The following is a 20,635-nucleotide window of genomic DNA, read 5'->3' on the forward strand; positions in this document are numbered from 1 at the left end:
CGCAACTGCATGCATGTACACTGTTCACATAATTGCTGAATTTTCTTAACAGCTAGGAAATTGTTGCTTTATCTTTACTTGTGACAACACCTATAGTTATGTATCTATAGAAGCAATAACGCATTACAAAACACAACAGAACAGTGGCACTTACGTAATTAGCCCAGATCGAGACTTCAACTCGGCAGCATTATCTAAAGTCAATTTGATCCCGTGTTATGTGAATGCTAGTGAAAGAGAATAACAAACCTGGGAGCATTCTTTTATCAAAGGTATAACAAAACTTTATAGATGGGAGCCTACGATGAAGAGGATTATTTCAAAGAAGAAGCAAAACGAACTTTGTGAAATCGGCCAGTGTTAAAAGTCTAGTCCATATAACAACATGCACGTGCAAACCTGAATTTATGAACATATACAGCAGAGGTAAAATGTACAGACCTTAGCCAACTGAACTAAGGCCAAATTCACATGTGAAACTGAGTTTACCCTCGCGCCCCTGGATTTATACAGCTATAGCTACATCCTCTTTATGATTACAGCAGCTATCGTGCCCCAGACGGGCATCGCCACAAACCAGCTTGAGAGAAGAGATCCCAGATTTAATTGCAACCTCTTGACTTTTATTTCGAAACCACAAGATGGGATATGTAAAGAAATTAGCTTTCTGTAGCTAGGGTAAACCATTGGCTATATACCTTGGTATATAAATTAAAGTCACAAATTCATGAATACAATTAAACCTCTATAATGAGATTAATCCCATTAATTTTTATTGTGAAACATAATTATAGCTACGTAGCTCACAACCTAACTTTTTAGCTCAAATTATTACTTTTACTTTTACTTTACTGGGAAGTACATTTATGAATTACCTATAAGTACAACCCTTTCCTTTTGGATAAAATTTACTACCGTATGCTAGGTTGCGTACGTATGCTTGCTTGCGCATGCCATAATTAGCTATAGTTATAATATTATGCATAAAAATCTAATTTAGTGTATAATTACAATGTGCTACAAATATGCTACACAAGTTGAACAGTATATATACTCACACGGTAAAATCACAAAGTACATGTATAGTCTGTTATGCAAAATTAAAGCTATCATAATCGACGAGAATGTGACTGCTTTCTGAGTTTAGCTTGGAGCCGATTGAGGAGAGTGAAGGAAGCACTGCGAAGGGAAGAACATTTGGGGTATAAATTGGAGTGACGTAAACCAATTTTCTTTCGAAAACGGCGATACTTTTGAAGTTGAGCATTACGAAGCACTGCACATCGAAGGGGAGAAGAGATGGAGTGACATAAACTAATTGTCTTTTGAAAAGGGCGTAAGGTACTTGAATATTTTTGAAGAGGAGCTTTCGGGTGAGTTTTATAAAAGAGTGCATGTAGTACACGAGGGAGGTAGCGTAATGTACACTGATTAAAACCTTGGCTTCGAAAACGAGAGCTGCACTTGACAGGTGCAGAATTTTTACTTGATGGCATCTTGTATGTATGTCTAGGTCGACCAGTAACATCATTTAAGGTATCAAGTTGTTCAACTTGTGCAGACGAGGAAATAGAAAAAAACGTCTGACTAATTGGTAACTGCATGGGAACAATACAGGATGCCAAATGGTACAATTTACAAGCACCATAGATCAACAAAAAAACAATCTAACATACATGCATGCAGCACTCAGGCTATAGCAAGGATATGCATGCTAATAACAAAAATACATGCATACTTAACATAAAATTCAGTAACGTACCGTGTTATGCTTGTTCACATCTTCCACCCCATCAATCAGCAACTGGGCAGTTTCAGTGTGATCACCTCCCTCACAGACAGCAGCAAGAGGTAAATTCCCATCCTGAAGCAAAATCATTTTGTGGTTTGCTAGCCGTACCTAAACTACATCATATAATTATTATGAATTTCAAACTGGCATGCATTGAACTACGCACATGGTCAGCTCCATTATTATACATATATACCCTGTTACAGTCGTTCATATCTGCTCCTCGCAAATGGGCAGTCTTAGTGTGGCATTTCTCACGAGCAGCAGTAAGAGGTGACTTCTCCTGTATAGCAAAAGCAGTTAGCATGCAATCAACTATTACCGTATTTACGTGATCAGAGACCGCTCTTGTATATAAAAGATATAAAATAGTATAGCCTCTCTACATCCCATCTTCAATGACATAGAAGCCGCTTTTAAATAGTAACCTCAGTGAACTTGACCCTATATCTGAGGCTATCATCTCTGCACGTGGTAGCTATTTTGACTAGTATCTATACGGTAACAGCTAGCTATAGATAGCAGCTTAATTGTTAGTGTTTGTTAACAAGACCTTTTCATGGCAGAGTTGTGCAGGTGAAAAACTTTTGAAATTAAACTAAAGGTGATTGAATCATAGGTTGAAGAGAGGAATTGGAAACGGAATCAATTCAGGTGATGCTTCTACAATGAAGTCTAACATAGTAGCTCTGAAACCATCTGTGTTTCGCCTCAAAAATTCCCGCAAAAATCGAGAAACTTATTACTGTATAATCGTTCTAATTATAGCACCAAAAAAATTAATTAGACTCTGGAAATGGCCGGTTATTTGGAGAAATTATAGATCTATATAGAATGGTTCTTCAATTAGGGTGGTTCTTACCAAAAGAACGAATTTGAAAAAGTTGAATAGGCGTGGCTTAACAAAACTCAAACTCAGCTTAAAGAACTGGCCTCTCAGTCTCAAGATCTACTTAGCTGCGGTCCTACCTATATACCTAGTATAATGCTAATAAGTGAAGTAAAAGCAATGATATGAATTCCGCTTTAAATTAGAACTTCTTGAGGCCATGCATGGAAGCTTATTTAGAATAAATAAATAAATTATTAATTCGACAGTTGGTTTGTATTAGGGTGGTTCTATAATTAGAACGACTACGGTATGTTCCAAATTAAATGGCCACAAAAATGAGGTGAAGTTGATGTTTTAACTTTAGCAGCAGAACTGCTCGTGGACTTTTTACAGACAGTAAAACGATTCTCATGAATTATTCATATTTATACTCTAGAAGTAAGCCTCGATTAAAACCGCGGGGAAACACGGATGCATGGTGCTTCGAAGGTGTTCCGTTGGACCGTTGCCAATACCTCTCTCTTCAATCTAAGATTAGAGCCACGCAGTAGTTAATAAGCGCCTCTCTCAAACAGTATATGTATCCTCTCTCGAATAGTCCTTTCCATTTGAGAAGCTGAAATATGTAATTATCAATTAAACATGATGTCACAGCTGGAGCACGCTTTTTGACATGACTTCCTGTCGTACCCCTTGATAAAGGTGTGTGATCTTGCACACTGTATATCCTGTTATCTATTAGAGGATGTCAATAAATATTCAAAGGCTGTTCACAATGTGCAAGTTTTTTCAAGAGTCTATATATAATAGCTGCTACGATCCCATGCAAAGTTACAAGCGCCTGAAGTTTTCTAGTTTTTGTAGTGGATAGGGCTCCACAGTCAACTAAGAATTTGCTTATAAAGTAATAGAACGTTCCATGCAAAGAAGGTACGACATGCATACGTGCGCCTGATATATACAGCCCTTAAATCAGCAGACTTTAAACGCTACTTTAGCTAGGCAAACACTTGTCTCGGCATGTATTGCACATAATTATATCTAAACAGAGCATATAATAATATACCCACTTTCTTTTTGTTTTTATCCGCTCCCTTTTCAATGAGCAACTGGGCAGTCTCAGTGTGGCCATTCTCAAAGGCAGCAAGGAAAGGTGACTTTCCATCCTGTATAAAAACCAATGAACTTGACCCGCTATATGACATTATTAAGTTCTGTGCCCTTTAGAACAGGCTATTGCAAGAAAAAAACTTCAAGGTTACCTGATTTGGCCAACTCTATATGGCATACCTGAAGGTTCCACCTGTTCACATCTGCTCCCTTGTCAATCAGTAACCGCGCAGTATCAGTGTGGCCTTTCTCACAGGCAACAACAAGCGGTGACTTCCCATGATCCTGTAGCAAAATCAGTACGCAAATGAATGCTATGTCATTATATAGCAATCGTATACAATTTATTGTAATGCACGATTGTTTTACTGAACTATAATGGACCTATAATTATAATATATATATACATACAAGTTTCTTCAGCTCTAACCGTAACATACCCTTTTCTTTTTGTTTACATGTGCTCCCTTGTCGATTAACAATTGAGCAGTCGCAGTGTCTCTATTTTCACAGGCAGCAAGGAGTGGTGACTTTCCATCCTGTATCAAAATCGGTTTGAAATTTGAATTACATGTGCATATGCCCTTCAGAGCAGACTACAAGGAAAAAAACTTGCCAAGCTGGATTAAGGTCACCTACATGCAAGCATGCACGCATTTAAACCGTGATTTGACCAACTTAATTAATTTATGGCATACCCGCACGTTCCACCTGTTCACATCTGCTCCCTTGTCAATCAACAACTGGGAAATCTTAGCGTGGCCTTTCTCACAAGCAACAACAAGAGGTGACTTCCCATCCTGTAGCAAATCATTTCGATCAGCTATTACCCACAGGTAATAAGCATGCATGGGTAATAGAAGATAGGTTTCAATTAAAATACGCAATTGTACAAAGTAAGGTTGTGACAAGGTTGCAACATCCTTGATGCTAAAGGTTGCGTGCAAGCATAGAATTTAAGGACATGGTTACTACAGAAGGTTGCAACAAGGTGGTTTCAACCTGGTTATTCAGCATACTATAAGCAGAAAAGTATGCTCAGGGGACTTGATCACATGCACCCCTAGCCTCCAGACAAACCATGATTCTGAACAGGGGCGTTTCTAGAAATTGTCTATAGTGATGAGCCTAAACTCTGGTGAAGATGACTTGCTAGCTGATTAGGACACTTTTAATGAATATTAATTTTATTTGAAACTATCTTTTGCATGTACAAACTGTAAAATGACATGATGTGAGAAAACTTTATGTGCCCGGTCCTCACCAATTTTAGCTAATGGCCAACCTAAGTGTTGTTTGTGTTTGGACATAACTTATGGTTTAAAATTTACAAATTGTAATTTTGTGCACTGCATGAGTCAGCTCTGATCTTGCCAACAACAACAAAGGAATACTTCAGCCACACCCCATTTATTTGTCTACTAGATGTATATATAGCTGCACAGACACACATGCACTGTATACCTCGCTTGCCCGTGCGCACACCAAGGTATATATAATAATTAAACCACCAATTAAAATAATGTCAAACTGGTTTAATCTGGCAACGCTCAGCTCTAAAGGTATATAACTTACCATGTTAAACCATCTCGTGTTTGCTCCCCTATTCATTAGCCATTTGGCAGTCTCAATGTACCCTCCTTCGCAAGCAACATGGAGTGGGGTATTCCCTTCCTGTGTAGCAAAGTGAGTCTCATGCATGGTTACACACATCGTTACACTATAATCATACATGAAAAGTTGACAAGCGCATGCACCCTTCAGTTAGGTTGACTGACTCTCGAGAAAAATTACACACCGAGGCTCAATGTCTATACATTTGGTTTCCACCGACTTTATGTACGTACATACACATGCATGTATACTATAGCTCTAAACATAGTACACATGTATATACCTTGTTCCACATGTTAACATCTGCTTTTTTGTCAATCAGCCATTGGGCAGTTTCCATATGGCCTTTCTTTAAGGCGGTATGGAGTGGGGTATTTCCTTCCTGTCGCAAAATTCAGTTTGTAAAAACTGTCAATATACATACACACACATGCATCATACAAACAAACAACCATGCACACATGAGCTTTACTAAATTGGAAGCATAATAATTGTACACAATTGGACATAAATTATGCCTCGGTGCGCATGCGCAAGCGCAAGCGAGGTATACGGTAGTGTGTTTGTGCGCGTGTAGACTGCTACAGCTGCTCAAGGATCAATGAAGTGGGCTTCTATAGGCTTCTAGTCATGTTCTCTTGGATTATAATTCGTGGATTTGCAAAATAAAGCTTCGTTCTCGAGTTATGCCTATAGTTTTGCTTACTTGGAATGCCATTGCAGCCTTTTCAGAAGAGTGCGTAGCAAAACTTGTTCACCGAGTGTTGCTACTCTACTTAGTAGTTAGCTCTGCACTAGAACTCTAGCTATTGGTAGCTGCAAGAGTGAGAAGAGAGCTGCAAGGCTCTGCTGACTTGCAGCCATTAATTTTACACTTGAACTTTTGGCATCAATCGTTTTTAACAACAATCATCGTCGATCATTACCTACTAATTGAGTTTCCCCGTGATTCTGGATTCTGCATGGGCATGCATGCAGCAAAATTAGTGATCATGATCAATGTGTGTATAAAAGCTAGCTATTAGTAGGTTATATGTAGCTTTGTGCCGGCACCTCTAGCATGCATGCATGGCTAGCAAAAAAAAGATTAAATATAATTATTATAATTATGGCGAACTGGCTGCTTACGTTTTCCTAATAATACCATATTCTACTGAGATTACGCCCACCCTTATTGCATGCTACACATTAGCCTCCTTCACCGGCCTTTATAGAAAAGAAGGCTTGCTATCGACTGCTTGCGCATGCGCAAAATTATTGGATATTTTTCCTGTAAAATTTCCTATATAATACAGAATTCATCAGAGAAAATATCCTAAAAGTCATATATACACAGAGCTAAATAGCTAGCTAGCTAGAGACAGAGCTGTGTAGGTTTGTTGTACAGCTATTTTCTTCTGATGGAATCAGTAGCAGTAGTATAGTAGACTTTCACCAAAGTTAGTGTTAAATGGGCGTGGCCTGTCCATATAGGCTCTTGTCAGCTTTCACTCCGTTCAGACGATCGTCATCCACATGCACTGTTGCAGGCTGTGAGTCCAAACTTTCTATCTATTTCCTTCAATACACTTCCGTTCGTTGTGATGTCATAGTTTTACTGAGCATATACGATGTTATCCAAAGCTCCCAGATACCGGGGATAATAGCGCATGCATGCGCAAGCAGTCGATACCAGGCCCACTTCCCTGCATGAGTAAAGTGCGGTCTGGGATCGAGGCTAGCTATATACACATGTGCATGCAGCAGCTACAGGTATAGGATGGGATAAATTTCGAAAACAAGGTAGTTTTGTCTCGAAATTAGGCCCACCGATGTGTTTGCCTCGAAATTACGGCCACTCATTAAGAATTTTCGGTCTGAGTCAGAGGCCTGCCATGCAGCGCTTGAAATTAATACAGTGAATACAGTGAATACAACAATATACAATGATGGTAATGTATGGGTAAAGTAACTAAAGTCTATTTGTTTGATCGGCCCCGGAAGTTATGTTGTCGATTATGGCCTTTATGTGATGGACAAGTATGCCTGGGACTTCTACATGAAAAATACTAACTTTTAACTGGTTGGAGCTTACCAGCTCTACAGCATATAGATATAGAAGCGCTTTTAACAAGGAATCCAATGGTATATATGCAACTTTATGAAGGTAATATAGACTTATAGGTATAAAAAAAAGTTTACAAATCAAGAGTCTGCACGGAAGGTATTCTTCGCCACTGTCAGAGTCTTCAACAGAGATTCAGAGAAGATTGTCTTGTCTCTTACACACTATAGGAGCAATAACTATTGGATCTATCTTCAGAGCTAACCACCTTATACACAAGACCAGAGGAGGAATGCCAGGGTCAATACGGTAACTTTTAATAGTACCGTATAGCGGGCACGCGTTCCGGTCAGCCACACCTATGTTTTCATGGGGAAATATTTCGTGGAGGTCAGCTTGTCCATAAAAATAATGAATATTTATCCCACAAAAAGCTTAAACATCAGTCTTAATTGTCCTGCGTTGCATATAGCAGCTACCGCTTCTGTTATTTTTGATGGTCTATATTTACCTGCTTGGAAAGCTTGCTATATATACCCAGTGCAGCAAACCATGCAGTGTTATACCCTAGCCACAGAAGGCCAATTTTCCATTATCTTGTGGTTTCGAAAAATGCAATCAGTAAAAAGGTCAAGGTTGCAATTAAATCTTGGATATCTTCTCTCAAGCTGGTTTGTTTGGGGCGCGATAGCTCAACCGATTTCTGTTGTGATTTTATAAAGAGGATGAAGCTTAGTGGCGGTGTATAAACCCAGGGGCGCGAGGGTGCAGAACTCAGTTTTACATGTAATATAAGCAGGAGTGTAACCAGGAGGTGTGGTCATGGTGCTTAAACACTCTCTTTCTATCTCAGATAGGCTGAGATTGTACACAAAGTGTACCTGCATGTGATCATCTAGCTGAGCACCCCCTTCTCTTCCATTGCAGATCTTGCTGCAGTTAGCTAGCTATAATTATAGTAGATAAGCAAACCGATTTAGTCTTAAAACTGTGCCTAGAGAGTAATTACTACAAATGTATGAGAATAGTTGTACTTAAATGTTGATATCCGTTTTGTTCTAAGAAATGCATGGTGCTGATACCATTGTGTAGGTGAATGAATAAGCTACAATATTTCCCCAAAAATGTTCATGAGGTGGTGGGTTTGGGGGCATTAATAGAACAACAGCAAATTATTATAGTGGGTAATCGGTTAGAGTAATAAAACACTAACTAATTATAGTCTTGTGTTGCTAAAACGTGTAAGCGTGCTGGTTATAACTGCTAAAATAGGTATAGACCTTTAAATATGAGTGAGTTGCACAGACTGAGCATATTTGCTTGTGGTATAATTATTATGCACTGCATGTGTGTAGAAATAGGCCATCAGCTTGGCCTAGCCGGATCACGCCTATCTACAGCTTTAGCTTGTTGACACAGCCTCGATTAAATCGCTGGCAAAGCGGATGTTACACGAGGGTACTTTCGTTACCAATCCCTCTTCCTCTTCTATCATGATGCAGCTGACTCAGCCAGTAGCCAGCTCCACCCTTTTATTATGCAGAGAAAACCAGCCCCACCCTTTTATTACGCAGAGAGAATCTTATTGTCATGACAGTACAGCAGTATAGCTATATAGCTAGCTAGCTAATCAGCCACTTTAATACTATAGCTGGAAGGGTAGTTCGTACGAACCCAACGAACTACCTCTGGATCCGCCCATGCAATGGTATCAGCACCATTTCTTAGAAAGGTTCCAATCAAAAGATATCAACATTTAAGTATAACTACTCATGCACACATTTGTGGTAATCTACTCTCTAGGCTGGATGCACTGTATATAGACTAGTTCTCTTTCGTAGCTAAATATAGGCTTCTCTAGAACATTGGGCCACGCCCAACTAGGCAAATAAGTTAATTATAATGTCATTAATAAAAGGTGTGGCTTCCGGGCAACAAAATGTTGGCGCTGCGCAGCTAAAAATTGGGCGCTTTGCGCCCTCGTTAATCTATAATAGCACCCCTCCCTCAAAATCCTAGCTACACCCCCACGTGGTGTTTTAATTTTGATCCTGGCATTCCTCATTTGCTGCTTAACCCTTTCTGACAACTGCTCACACAAGATTGCATCACTTTCTAGTGGGCGCATTCTTGAGGTAAATTAGCTTATGCAGGAACTTTCACTTAAAAGCAGGGGTCGGGCGAAATGACGTGGGCACAATCTCGGTAGAGTACGCACTGCAAAAAATGATGTGTGCATGGTTTTCACGTGCATGGTTTTCACGCTGAGTGCGTGACTATAATTATTGTGGCAAATGTGCGTTTTTTTTTCTTCTGATATTTGCCACAATAGTCACGCATTTGCGTGAAAACCACACATCATTTTTCACAATGCAGTACATACATTTCAGCCTATAGACGTATATACATAATATATACAACTCTATATAAACACACCCTTGCTATTGAGCCAAACCAGCAGAAAATTTGACACTTTGCGATCTAACTTTTGCATTCTGGCAAGAATCGTGATGTCATACAAGTATTTTTGCTAAGCAATCATCATGCACTCGCAAAATATTCTAGTACTGTATACCTTGTTCCACATGTTCACATCTGCTCTCTTGTCAATCAGTAACTGGGCAGTATCAGCGTCGCCTTTCTCCAAGGCAACATGGAGTGGAGCAATACATTCCTGTAAAAAGGAGAGTTCTATGTTTCAGCCTAGAGACATTTTTTTTATTTATGACCTTTTGATCAGGCCTGGCATAGTTTAATAGTGCGAATAATAATGAAACTACCGTGGGTGCTGGTGCCTCGCGGTATTAAATTTACATTGGTGCAAAAAGTGGGAAATAATTGAAGATGAGAAAGTTGGCAGTATAGCAAATCAAACTGACTGGCCCTCTGGAATCTAAGAGCTAGCTAGCTATTTATTATTTTTTTGTTGTACACTTCATTATAAATAATTATACAATGTCCTGTATCATTAAAATATCATGTTAAATGATCATCTTCTTTAATTCAGCCTTGCATATCAAGTTCTGACAGTCTTTCCAGTGCTTTTCATATGCCCCTGGATTACACTAGAGAAGTTAGTTTATTAAATTTTAGCTTGCTTAGTACGAAGAAATAATACTATTGCTAACTCAGCAAATTCCACCTGTTTTTTTCTCTGTAGAACAGTAACTTGGACTACATTTACATCATCATTGATCTGATTGACTATAAAAACAGTAGATTGGATGCATAATCTACAGAAAGCGCACTTATTCTACAGTGGATGCATGTATATTCTACAGGAAGTGGACGGCATATTCTACAGGAAGTGATAAAGAAGTTCTTACATGTATAAGTGGAATGACATTTTTAGTGAAAGTGACAAGAAGATGACAAAAACACAATAAAAAACATGGAATGCAATAGTTTGTTTAGTCAATATCCATTCTTTCCATGCATGTCTACTGTATACGTTGCTTTTTACCAGTTGGGCATGCATGCATGCATGGACAGAGGGGCCAGGAAGTATCGAAAACACTTCCAGTATCTTCAAGAAGCGTTTTACAAGCTCTACCAAGTTTTACCGTCGTCTTTCATTTTTTTGAAGCCGTCTTTTCGTCTTTTTCTGTTAACTGGTGTCTCTCACAGCTCTCCAGCTCGCACAAATTAGCAGGTATATGGGTCAAGTGCATGTACGCACTGTATAGCACTATATACTATATGTGGCATACCCATGCACGGGTTACCGAACGGTGTATAGGGCGCATACACCCTCTCCCAGAGTACCTATAGCACCATAGCGCGAAATTTTCGAGGGGCTTCATTTTCGCTGATTTTGTGGGTTAGCAATCCTATTCACGAAAATTAAGTCCACGAAAACTGTTCTTTGCTAGAATCATTTGCTATTATTATAATAATAACGTGCAAAGATTAAAGGCATGGCTTCCGGTAAGCAGTCATTCCACGAACATTGTGCAACGAAATGCTTTGAGAGGCCATTCCACGAAATATAAATGCTTCAAAAATTTCGTGCTATACGGTATTACGTGTTTTCCTGTATGCCCAGATATACAAGAATTACTCAACATACGAACATGCACCATTTTTTCTTCTATTTACTTTATCTGTCTGATTTACGTAATCGTACGCATGTAGAATTCTAGCTAGCAGAAAAAGAAAGGGGGGGGGGGGGTATTTGATAAGCTGACAAAGCACAATGATGAGCAGACTAAGAGAAAAAAATACCTAGATCTGTACCTCAGTCCTACCTTCACATCAGATTTACTTTAGTATAGCAGTAGCAGCTTCACTACTGGACTCATGTTGACTAGGAAGCTAGCTATACTATAGAAGGTATTATATCCTAAAAAAATAGTATAGCTATACATGTGGTCAATATAAGGGGGCGTTAAGAGGGCGCCCAATAATTGAAACAGGGTGCCACGCCCCTTAATGCCCTTTTAACGAGAACCCTGACGCATGTACGTAATCTAATATCTCAACCCATTAATAACTCACGCGTGAGTCACACGTATTTTCACAAAATTTATCCATGTACGGCACATCAAGACAGGTGTATATACCACCTATGGGTATAATGCGTATATATACATCAATGGTGCTATATATGTGACAGGCTCTGGGAAAACAGACCAATTGGAGCAGATATTGGTATTGAGCAATAGCCAGATTTATAGACTGCAGTGTATAATCTCATAAATTTTTTTCTTGGCTTATAGTTATCTACAGTCTTTCTACTACCTCTCTGCAAAATCTGATGCTCTGAATCCAATAATTAACTCTTTCCACCAAAGCGCTTTGTCCTAGCAGCCACTATTACCTTACTTTTCCCAATTTAGCAATCTTTGAGTGGGCGTTTCTCAATACTGCTGTTTTACAACTTCGAGTTTCCAACGCGCATAACTCAGGCATGGAACGAGGTATGTGCAAACTAAGCATATCAAAGAGAGGAAAAAATAGAGAGAGAGAGGGAGAGAGAGAGAGAGAGAGGGAGAGGGAGAGAGAGGGGGAGAGGGAGAGAGGGAGAGAGGGAGAGGAAGAGGGAGAGAGAGGGATGGAAAGAGAGAGAGAGAGAGAGAGAGAGAGAGAGAGAGAGAGAGAGAGAGAGAGAGAGAGAGAGAGAGAGAGAGAGAGAGAGAGAGAGAGAGAGAGAGAGAGAGAGAGAGAGAGAGAGAGAGAGAGAGAGAGAGAGAGAGAGAGAGAGAGAGAGAGAGAGAGAGAGAGAGAGAGAGAGAGAGAGAGAGAGAGAGAGAGAGAGGGGTACTATACCCAACATTATTTAGACACGGTATTTTGCTACGTCATCACCTAGTCTTACCACAAATCAAGAGGTATAAATAACACATCTTGATTGTTCTGACAAGTTGACCTAGCAAAATAGATTTTGTTCTGCCATCAGGTGATATTGGTCGGACACTAAATTACCCATGCAATGTCCTTAGTAATCTCTATACTTTGGGAAAGGTCCTTAGATCATAAAGTAGAAGCTTACCTAGTCATTTTGACTCTGCTACACAGTTATATAAATATCTAGGCCTCCTCTTGTACAATGAACATAGACACATGGCTGCTATGAGATCATTATTTTAGTGCACATGCGCATCATAACTATGACCTTTGGCCTTCAATCTTTGCATGCTAGGACACTATATGACCGAGCAAGTAGCTAAATGGTCGGTCAAATAGGCTAATTGCTCCGAAATTGACCGATGACCGACTGTTATTTATACGTTTGCAAATCTATCCATTGCTTTTATTATAATTAGTAAGTGTGGTTTCTATAGTGTTCTATAGATACGGTCCACAATTTCAAACCAGCATACCAAGTTACATGGAGTTGCCTGTCAATGCCCATTACCAGGAGTACATCGCTAATAGGCACCAACAACAAACAATATAGGGTGTGTGGTGACCGGGGTCGAGAATTTTTCGAGCTGGCGCGCACCCCCCCAACTTAAAATCCTGGATGAAACCCTGGCATGTATACTATGCATGGTGCTATAGGTACTCTGGAAGAAGGTGTGATGTGCCCTACACCATTGGGTGACCTATAGGTATATACAATGCATGTATACTATGGTGCTGGGAGAGGGTATATATATTTGTGCTGTATACATCATGCATTGGGTGACCCATGGGTATATGAAACATGTTTTGCAGATCTAGAATAATTCCTGGCATTAGTCGTTACAAAGTTATGAACTACGAACTGTCAACTACCAGCTAGCAACTACGCAATTGAACTATCAAGTATAAACTATCAACTAGGAGTAGCACTCAGGGCCACCGTAGATTGCAGCATTTTTCATGCATGCATGTGGTTGCATGGTTACACCTCCAACAGAACAAATCCAAGATAAGCTTGCGACCTGAAGGTCGGGCCACGCCCAACTAGGATATATACATATGCAACTATACAGGCTAGCTATAGATGCATACATTTGACCCTTATTATGTGCACATACAGTATGTATATACCGGTATTAAAAGATAGACCCATAATATTATACTCTGACGGCCATCATTAGACTACCCTAAACATTTTTGGATACGTTTTTTACACCTTATACACAATGGTGTCAGTAGCATTTCTTTTATGTACTAATAGGAGCAATTTTGTGTTTCTAGGCTAAAGGCACTGGTATCAGCAGGCTATAGGTTATAGCAACACGCAAAATAGCAAGTTATAGTTGTGACACATGCACAGTGCCACATGGGATATATTGCTCAGTACTGAGCCAATGTGCCAGAGTGAGCTGTGTAACAACTGATTTGTTGCATTCCTTGTTGCATTCCTTTCTGTGTACACATCACTCAGGACAACTAGTTTGCAACTACTTGTGGTTGGCTGTGGAATGCACCAGACGCATGAAGACACAAGAAAAGGTGATAGTCTGATAGAATCTGAACACACAAATTCATAATCTAGACTAGTAGACTAGATCATCTAGCTAAGCCTAAGGTATAGCTAGCTATATATAGTGCTTGCAAACGTCCAGTTCCAAGTCCATGTCCAGCTTGCTGCAGGCAAAGTTTTATTAGTAGATCTCTGCGTGGGCAGTCCAACATCTCTAGCTCAGCATGCCCACGCTCATTTTCACCCTTCTACCACCCTTCTACCCTCACGCGACTTCCCGATACAGCTAGGCTCACCTTTTTCCTAACTCTACGTCTATTTCTTTCTTTATTCCTCCAATTAATACCGTATTTTATCTCATTGAACGATTAATACAATATTTTATCTCATTGAACGATTGTGATAAAGAACAGAAAAAAAGAAAAAGGAGAGCCTGTGTAGAGGCTACTATGCCAGTATCTAGATAGTGGCACAGTTCACCATTTAACCTGTGCCATATGGCAGATATTGGCACAGTATTTCCTTTCATCTGCCCACTCAAAATGCAACAAAATGGTTATTGTCTATTCAACATTTGGCCAACGTATGCTCTAAACATAATAATTATAGCAGGCTATAATTATATACACTGTACCTTGTTCCACTTGTTCACATTTGCTCCCCTGTCAATCAGCATCTGGGCGGTCTCAGTGTGTTCTTCCTCTAAGGCAATAAGGAGTGGTGTATTCTCTTTCTGTATATGGTAATTAAAATGATAACCAGAGTAATTTTACGTTTGTGACACTATAAATAATAGTTAGACACTGTTTCTACATGATTTAGAAGCCCAAAGGGCTGGTTGTAGTATCCCGAACGTAGTGAGGATTCTACTAGCCCTGAGGGCTTCTAAATCATGTGGAAACTTCCTAAACAGTGTCTAAACCCATGAGTATCTAGCCAATTAGATTTGAATGTTCTTTGATACATAATTTTCTAAGTAAGTACATGATTTTCTAAGTTGGACAGAACACTTCCTTTAGCCAATCAGATTGTAGTATTTATGGCAAACATGATCTAATTATGTATATATACACAACAAACTTAGATGGGTAAAATGTCCAAGTGCATGGTGCCTATATACATTAAAGTGGCGCCGGCTTCATGTAGCTAAAATTATAGAGTGCATGAATACGTATATATATGCACGTACAATTTAACGTGGTCTCATGTAGTGCATATTATTTTGATATCAACATACGTATACGTAGGTATATAAAAGAGCTGTAGAATCAATATGTATATAAATTATACACATTAAAAACATAGATCTATAGCACACTTGCTCAAATTAAAACTTGGCAGCACAGCACTTAACATTGAACCAGCTCTAAAAAGTAGCATACCCTGTTCAACTCGTTTATGTCCGCTCCCTTGTCAATCAGCAACTGGGCAGTCTCAGTGTGACCTTTCTCACAGGCAACATGGAGTGGAGTGTTACCATCCTATAGCATGGTTATACATGTACACTGACGTCTGCACACTATATGTTTTCATTCTGCATGTACATTGATCAAGATAGCATATACAGTGCAAGAAATTTACCTGTGCAATGATAAGAGATAAATACATGCACGTGGGGTGAGCACGCGGTATACTGCTGTTTATTGATAGTTGTTTGCTCATATATCAGGAGTCCCTGTTCGTATTATTATTATTATGCATATGCATGCATTAATTTCACACAAACTGTAAAACATATAGCGTCTGCATGCCATAGATTTAAGCTGCATGGAGACATGCCTGCCTGGCTTCAAGAGTGTCTGTGTCTCGTTTAAGCTTTGAGCTGTTGATTTTATGCACACTAGTAGAATCTAACTATGCATGTATATCCATATGCTGACTGCTGAAGGAGCTGAGTGAATGCACTGTATCAGGGGCGTAGCCATGGGGTGGGCTCCGCTCATGATGCTCAAGCACCCTCTTTATATCTCAAGTATATAGGCTGAGATTGTACACAAAGTGTACCTGATTATCTAGCTGAGCACCCCCTTCTCTTCGAGATCTCTTTCGTAGCTAAATATAGGCTTCTCTATGCAGGAGATTGGGCCACACTCAACTAAGTTACATTAATTATGACATCATAAATATGAGGTGTGGCTTCCAGTTAAAGTTATCTGCTGTGACCTGGCCTGCATGTGTGACTTCAAAAGTCATTATCTGAGCTGATTTGACCGTCTTTGTGTCACGTCTGAGCTGTATCAGCCAGTACATGCACATAATTATAGTATATTGCGTATGTGCAACCTCTGTAGAAATACATAAAGGATTATGAGTTCCAAAAACAATAAAAGCACCACGGGTGCTGATGCCTCGGTTAGTACAATGGAAGCTGCAAGTTTGCGTGCAAGAATGATACAATAGATCAACCACGGTTGTTGCTAAAACGTAAGCCAAAACTTCAAATAACAATACACAATTGACTTAATGCAATTAATAATTGATGCAATGGCTGCATGCTCATATGATATAGTGGCAGCCCTTTTATCACTCTGGCAACTAAAATTAGCTGCAGTATAGAATAGCTACAGATTGTGCTAGCAAGAGTCTAAAAAGACTGTAATGCCCTTCCAAGTAAGCAAAGCTAGCTATAACTTGAGAACTAAGCTTTATAGTTTGCAAATCCACAACTCAAACTCCAAGGAAAAGTGGCTAGAAGCTTATAGAATCTATCATTTGCACCTGCATTGCAACAGTATAGAGTATGCAGTTACATCCGTAACACACACCCATATACCTTGCTACGTACGCGCAACCGAGGTCCATGACATAATTACACACGCATAGTATTATATACATACATTTTATACAGACAAAATTGCTGCGTTGAGTACTAAATTTATTATAAAAATTATATATGCTCACCCCAATAATTATGGCTATTACCTCAGTGCCTGAAGGCTACATGTATAAGAAATTATTTTTAACCTTATTTTTCTTCACAGATTTCACATTTAAGGACACACCAGGAGGTGAGTAACACTTCTCAGAATTTACAGATTGTTGCGGCTCTAATTTATTCTCAGGCGTACAAGGTGGTGTGAGGAATCGTTGCGGTTCCAAATCCTCAGGTATGGGGATTTGTCCATCTTCAGGTGTTGGGGGTCGCCACTGCTCACGTGTAAGGGATTGTTGTGGCTCTACATCCTCAGCTATGGTGGATTGTTGTCGTTCTTGTGTGTGGGATAACTTAGGCAGCGTCTCTCCACGAGTGGGGGTTGGTTGAGGTTCAACATCTTCGTCCTGCCTGTGGCAAATAAGGCAAATTTAAGGCTGAAGGATGGTATACTTCATGCAATTGGTGAATATTTAATATAGTGATCAAGATTTGAGACTGCCTCAGGCAAGTTAAGGTGGGATGAACAAGTGCTCAGGGACTTAATATACAAGTGATTATATCTTTCATCTTTTTAGACAATGAAACTTACTGGCAATGTAGTCTTAGAAAGAAGCTACATGTTCAACAACTCAGTTTGGAGGTCATGTGACCTTTGTGGGGCATGAACAAACTTCAATCAAAATACGGAACTCTTACAAGTGCAGCCACACCCCAAAACTTTAGCTATCTTATGGTGCGTCGCACGAATTTTTAAGATAATTTCAATATGCAATTTAATAAGGAGGGCATTAAATAGAGAATGTAAAGTTTCCTCGATTTAGATAAGCTGCAATTAAATGATAGACATTATTTCCACCCACCACAGTGAAAAAGTAACCTTAATTAATGAACAATTTGAGAGGTGTGGCTATGCTTGTAACAGTGTTGATATTAAAAACTATACTTACATGTATGGCAGATTATCGTCGGCTCCACCCGAACTGAAACGTCACATAACGTTATAACCTGTCATAGTCTTACATTGATGTGAATTTTCATTAACTTTCATGATAATTTAATACAAGTTTGCCTTAACTTGCCTGAGGCTGATTGAGATGCATGCATGCATGTAGTCTCACATGCACGTCATCCGTCATTATAATTATAATATAAAGCATGCAAACGATTACTATGAGCTCGAAAGCATCTTCTATCTCTAAGGTATATGTACTTACTACACATCACTTACTTCTTATTTTCTTTTTCCAAAGCTTTGTCAAATGGGAGAAGCCTCGCTCCAATCTCACTGAGTGCCAACTGTTGAGAAGGGGACAATGGGAAGATATGCTCAGCAACAGCTGCGGAAACCAGGAAGTGTAATTCAACACAACCCTTCTTGACGGAGCAAAGTTGTAAGGCATTAAATTCCAGGCCTAAGATTTTAGCAAATTTGTTTTGCATCACTCGAACTCCCTGCAGTGTTAATGTCGGCTCTGTACATTTGAGTGCAAACACTTTGGCCGTCTTACGAGACCTGCATGATGAAAAAGCAGATAAAGGAACTTCAAACACATTTCTTTGGCAGAAGGTTTTCAAATCTTCAAGATATTTCTCAAGCAGGTTGTGATCGTCAGCGGAACCATATTGTTGAATGAGCAGCTCGATGATTTGGTAGTTTAAGAATGAGATATAGTTGTACATTCGAAGTATGGAGAAAACTTTAGCAAGGCTGTTTGCGGTAAAAATCTTCTCTTTGTGCTCAGAATCAAGTGCACTCACTCTTTGATCTTTCGGAAGAACTAAAACACTCAATACACAATCTTGTAACTTGTCCAAATGTAAATCTCGTGCTTCCAATGACTTCCTAATACACAATGAGAACTTTGAAAAGTTTATCGCAATTTCTCTTGTATCGGATAACAATCTTCCTTCTAAATCAACGACATCTTCATCATCAAGACCAGTAACATCAAGATAAGGGAAGAGGTTGGTAGATCTAGCTTCGAGAGATATTGTCTTGCTGGGGCAACCTTCTTTAGAAAAGAATTGTTGGGAAGAGACATCTCGATCATCAATGGCAGAATGAAATGACTCATCTCCAAGAGACACGTCACCATCACCTGATAGTTCAGCTGGGTAGTCAGCTTGGTGTAGGTCAATCACATCTTGATTAGGTTGAATTTGTTCCTGATCACATACTTCTAGATAGGTTTTTTGCAGAATTCGTACAATATCATCATTGAATGGACCTTTGGCTTCGAGTATCGCAATAAATCCATAGAAAATATTAGGGTTAGTTTTAATCCCATCACTAACCGAGTCGACCAATTGTTGAGCTTTTTTCAAGTTTTGAATTCCATCCGTTCTTGTGTAGTCTCGAACCGTCTCGGTTATGTAGCCCTCAGCAAATAGGGAATTACAGATCTCACCAATCTGTACTGTCACATTGTTCACTAGAAGATCATAACATTCTCTAAATGCTTGGTACTCAGGAGATTCAGAGGTAGGAGGTTGTTGTCTGAGTGAGTCGAGTGCTAGTGCCAGAAGATTACCCATTGTTGATTGTTGATAGACTAGACACAGGGGCGGATCCAGGATTTAAGAAAGGGGGGTTCTTTCTCGCGGACAAGAAATTCACCCGGCGCGCAGCGCCGAATTTTTGAAGACCACGCCCCCTTTTGACGTGCCACGCCTACTAATTAATCACGTTCTACCTTAGAAAAATTTGTAACACAGGAGAGATGGTTTTGTGACTGGAGGAGAGATAGTACGTGGTGACCCCCAATGGAAAGACAGACGGTGATGGCTGGTGAAGAGGAGACTTGTAGAACTTAACCATCAATTTATTAATGATTATAGCAATTATTATACATGTAAGTATGCAGTGTCATTCAATATGCAGTGCCATGCACTCTCCCTTACCTGAAACTTTCCTCTTCTTAAACCAAGGATTCATGGCTAGATATAATAATTTATTACTTGACCACGGTGCAAATCAATTGGCTGCAGTAGCCAGCCCCACTCTCTACTTGTTATGCAAAGAGAACCAGCCCCACCCTTTTATTATGCAGAGAGAACCAGCCCCACCCTCTACTTGTTATGCAGAGAGAACCAGCCCCACCCTTTTATTATGCAGAGAGAACCAGCCCCACCCTTTTATTATACGGAGAGAACTTTGTACGACTTTGTCAGTACAGTGGTACAGTTAGCTAGACTTAGTAATGTCAAGACTAGCTGGAAGGGTAGTTCGTACGAACCCAACGAACTACCTCTGGATCCGCCCCTGAGACAGGCTTTATCGTTTTGTTCTGCCGGTGGAATTCCACCGGCTCCAATCAGATTGCAGTATTGCAGTATTTCACCCACCTTTTCCATGTGTGAATTTTGCACAAGTGACTGAGAGGCGTGGCCAACACAAGTGTATTGGCTAACACCCACTTAAAAATAATGAGTTCATAATGCTATTGCGTAACAGCAGAACAGAGAGCGGTTGCATCGTGCGTCATCCACCCACGCACAAAAGTTTTTGGAGG

At 39.7% G+C, this 20,635-nt stretch overlaps 1 protein-coding gene across 1 annotated transcript; it reads right to left on the bottom strand.

Moving 5' to 3' along the window:
• Nucleotides 1-990: 990 nt before the first annotated feature.
• Nucleotides 991-20,264, bottom strand: LOC135335777 (uncharacterized). Its single transcript, XM_064531339.1, has 14 exons — nucleotides 18,352-20,264; nucleotides 17,213-17,531; nucleotides 15,631-15,729; nucleotides 14,883-14,981; nucleotides 9,968-10,066; nucleotides 5,632-5,730; nucleotides 5,310-5,408; nucleotides 4,433-4,534; nucleotides 4,175-4,273; nucleotides 3,915-4,019; nucleotides 3,695-3,790; nucleotides 1,989-2,075; nucleotides 1,763-1,864; nucleotides 991-1,598 (listed from the first exon to the last, which is right to left on the bottom strand). Exons 1-14 carry the CDS (start codon nucleotides 19,656-19,658, stop codon nucleotides 1,110-1,112), a joined length of 3,201 nt encoding a protein of 1,066 aa, XP_064387409.1. The 5' UTR covers nucleotides 19,659-20,264; the 3' UTR covers nucleotides 991-1,109.
• Between the last annotated feature and the right edge of the window lie 371 nt (nucleotides 20,265-20,635).

This window comes from Halichondria panicea, chromosome 5 (genome assembly GCF_963675165.1).
Source record: "Halichondria panicea chromosome 5, odHalPani1.1, whole genome shotgun sequence".
Taxonomy (NCBI): Eukaryota; Metazoa; Porifera; class Demospongiae; order Suberitida; family Halichondriidae; genus Halichondria; species Halichondria panicea.

Coding starts and splice junctions, on each gene's coding strand:
- LOC135335777 (XM_064531339.1), bottom strand. CDS start 19,658: ATGGGTAATCTTCTGGCACTAGCACTCGACTCACTCAGACAACAACCT. Junction 15,730..17,212: donor AATCTGTGAAGAAAAATAAG/GTTAAAAATAAT, acceptor ACCATGCTATAG/GATGGTAACACTCCACTCCA. Junction 5,409..5,631: donor ATGTTAACATGTGGAACAAG/GTATATACATGT, acceptor TTTGCTACACAG/GAAGGGAATACCCCACTCCA.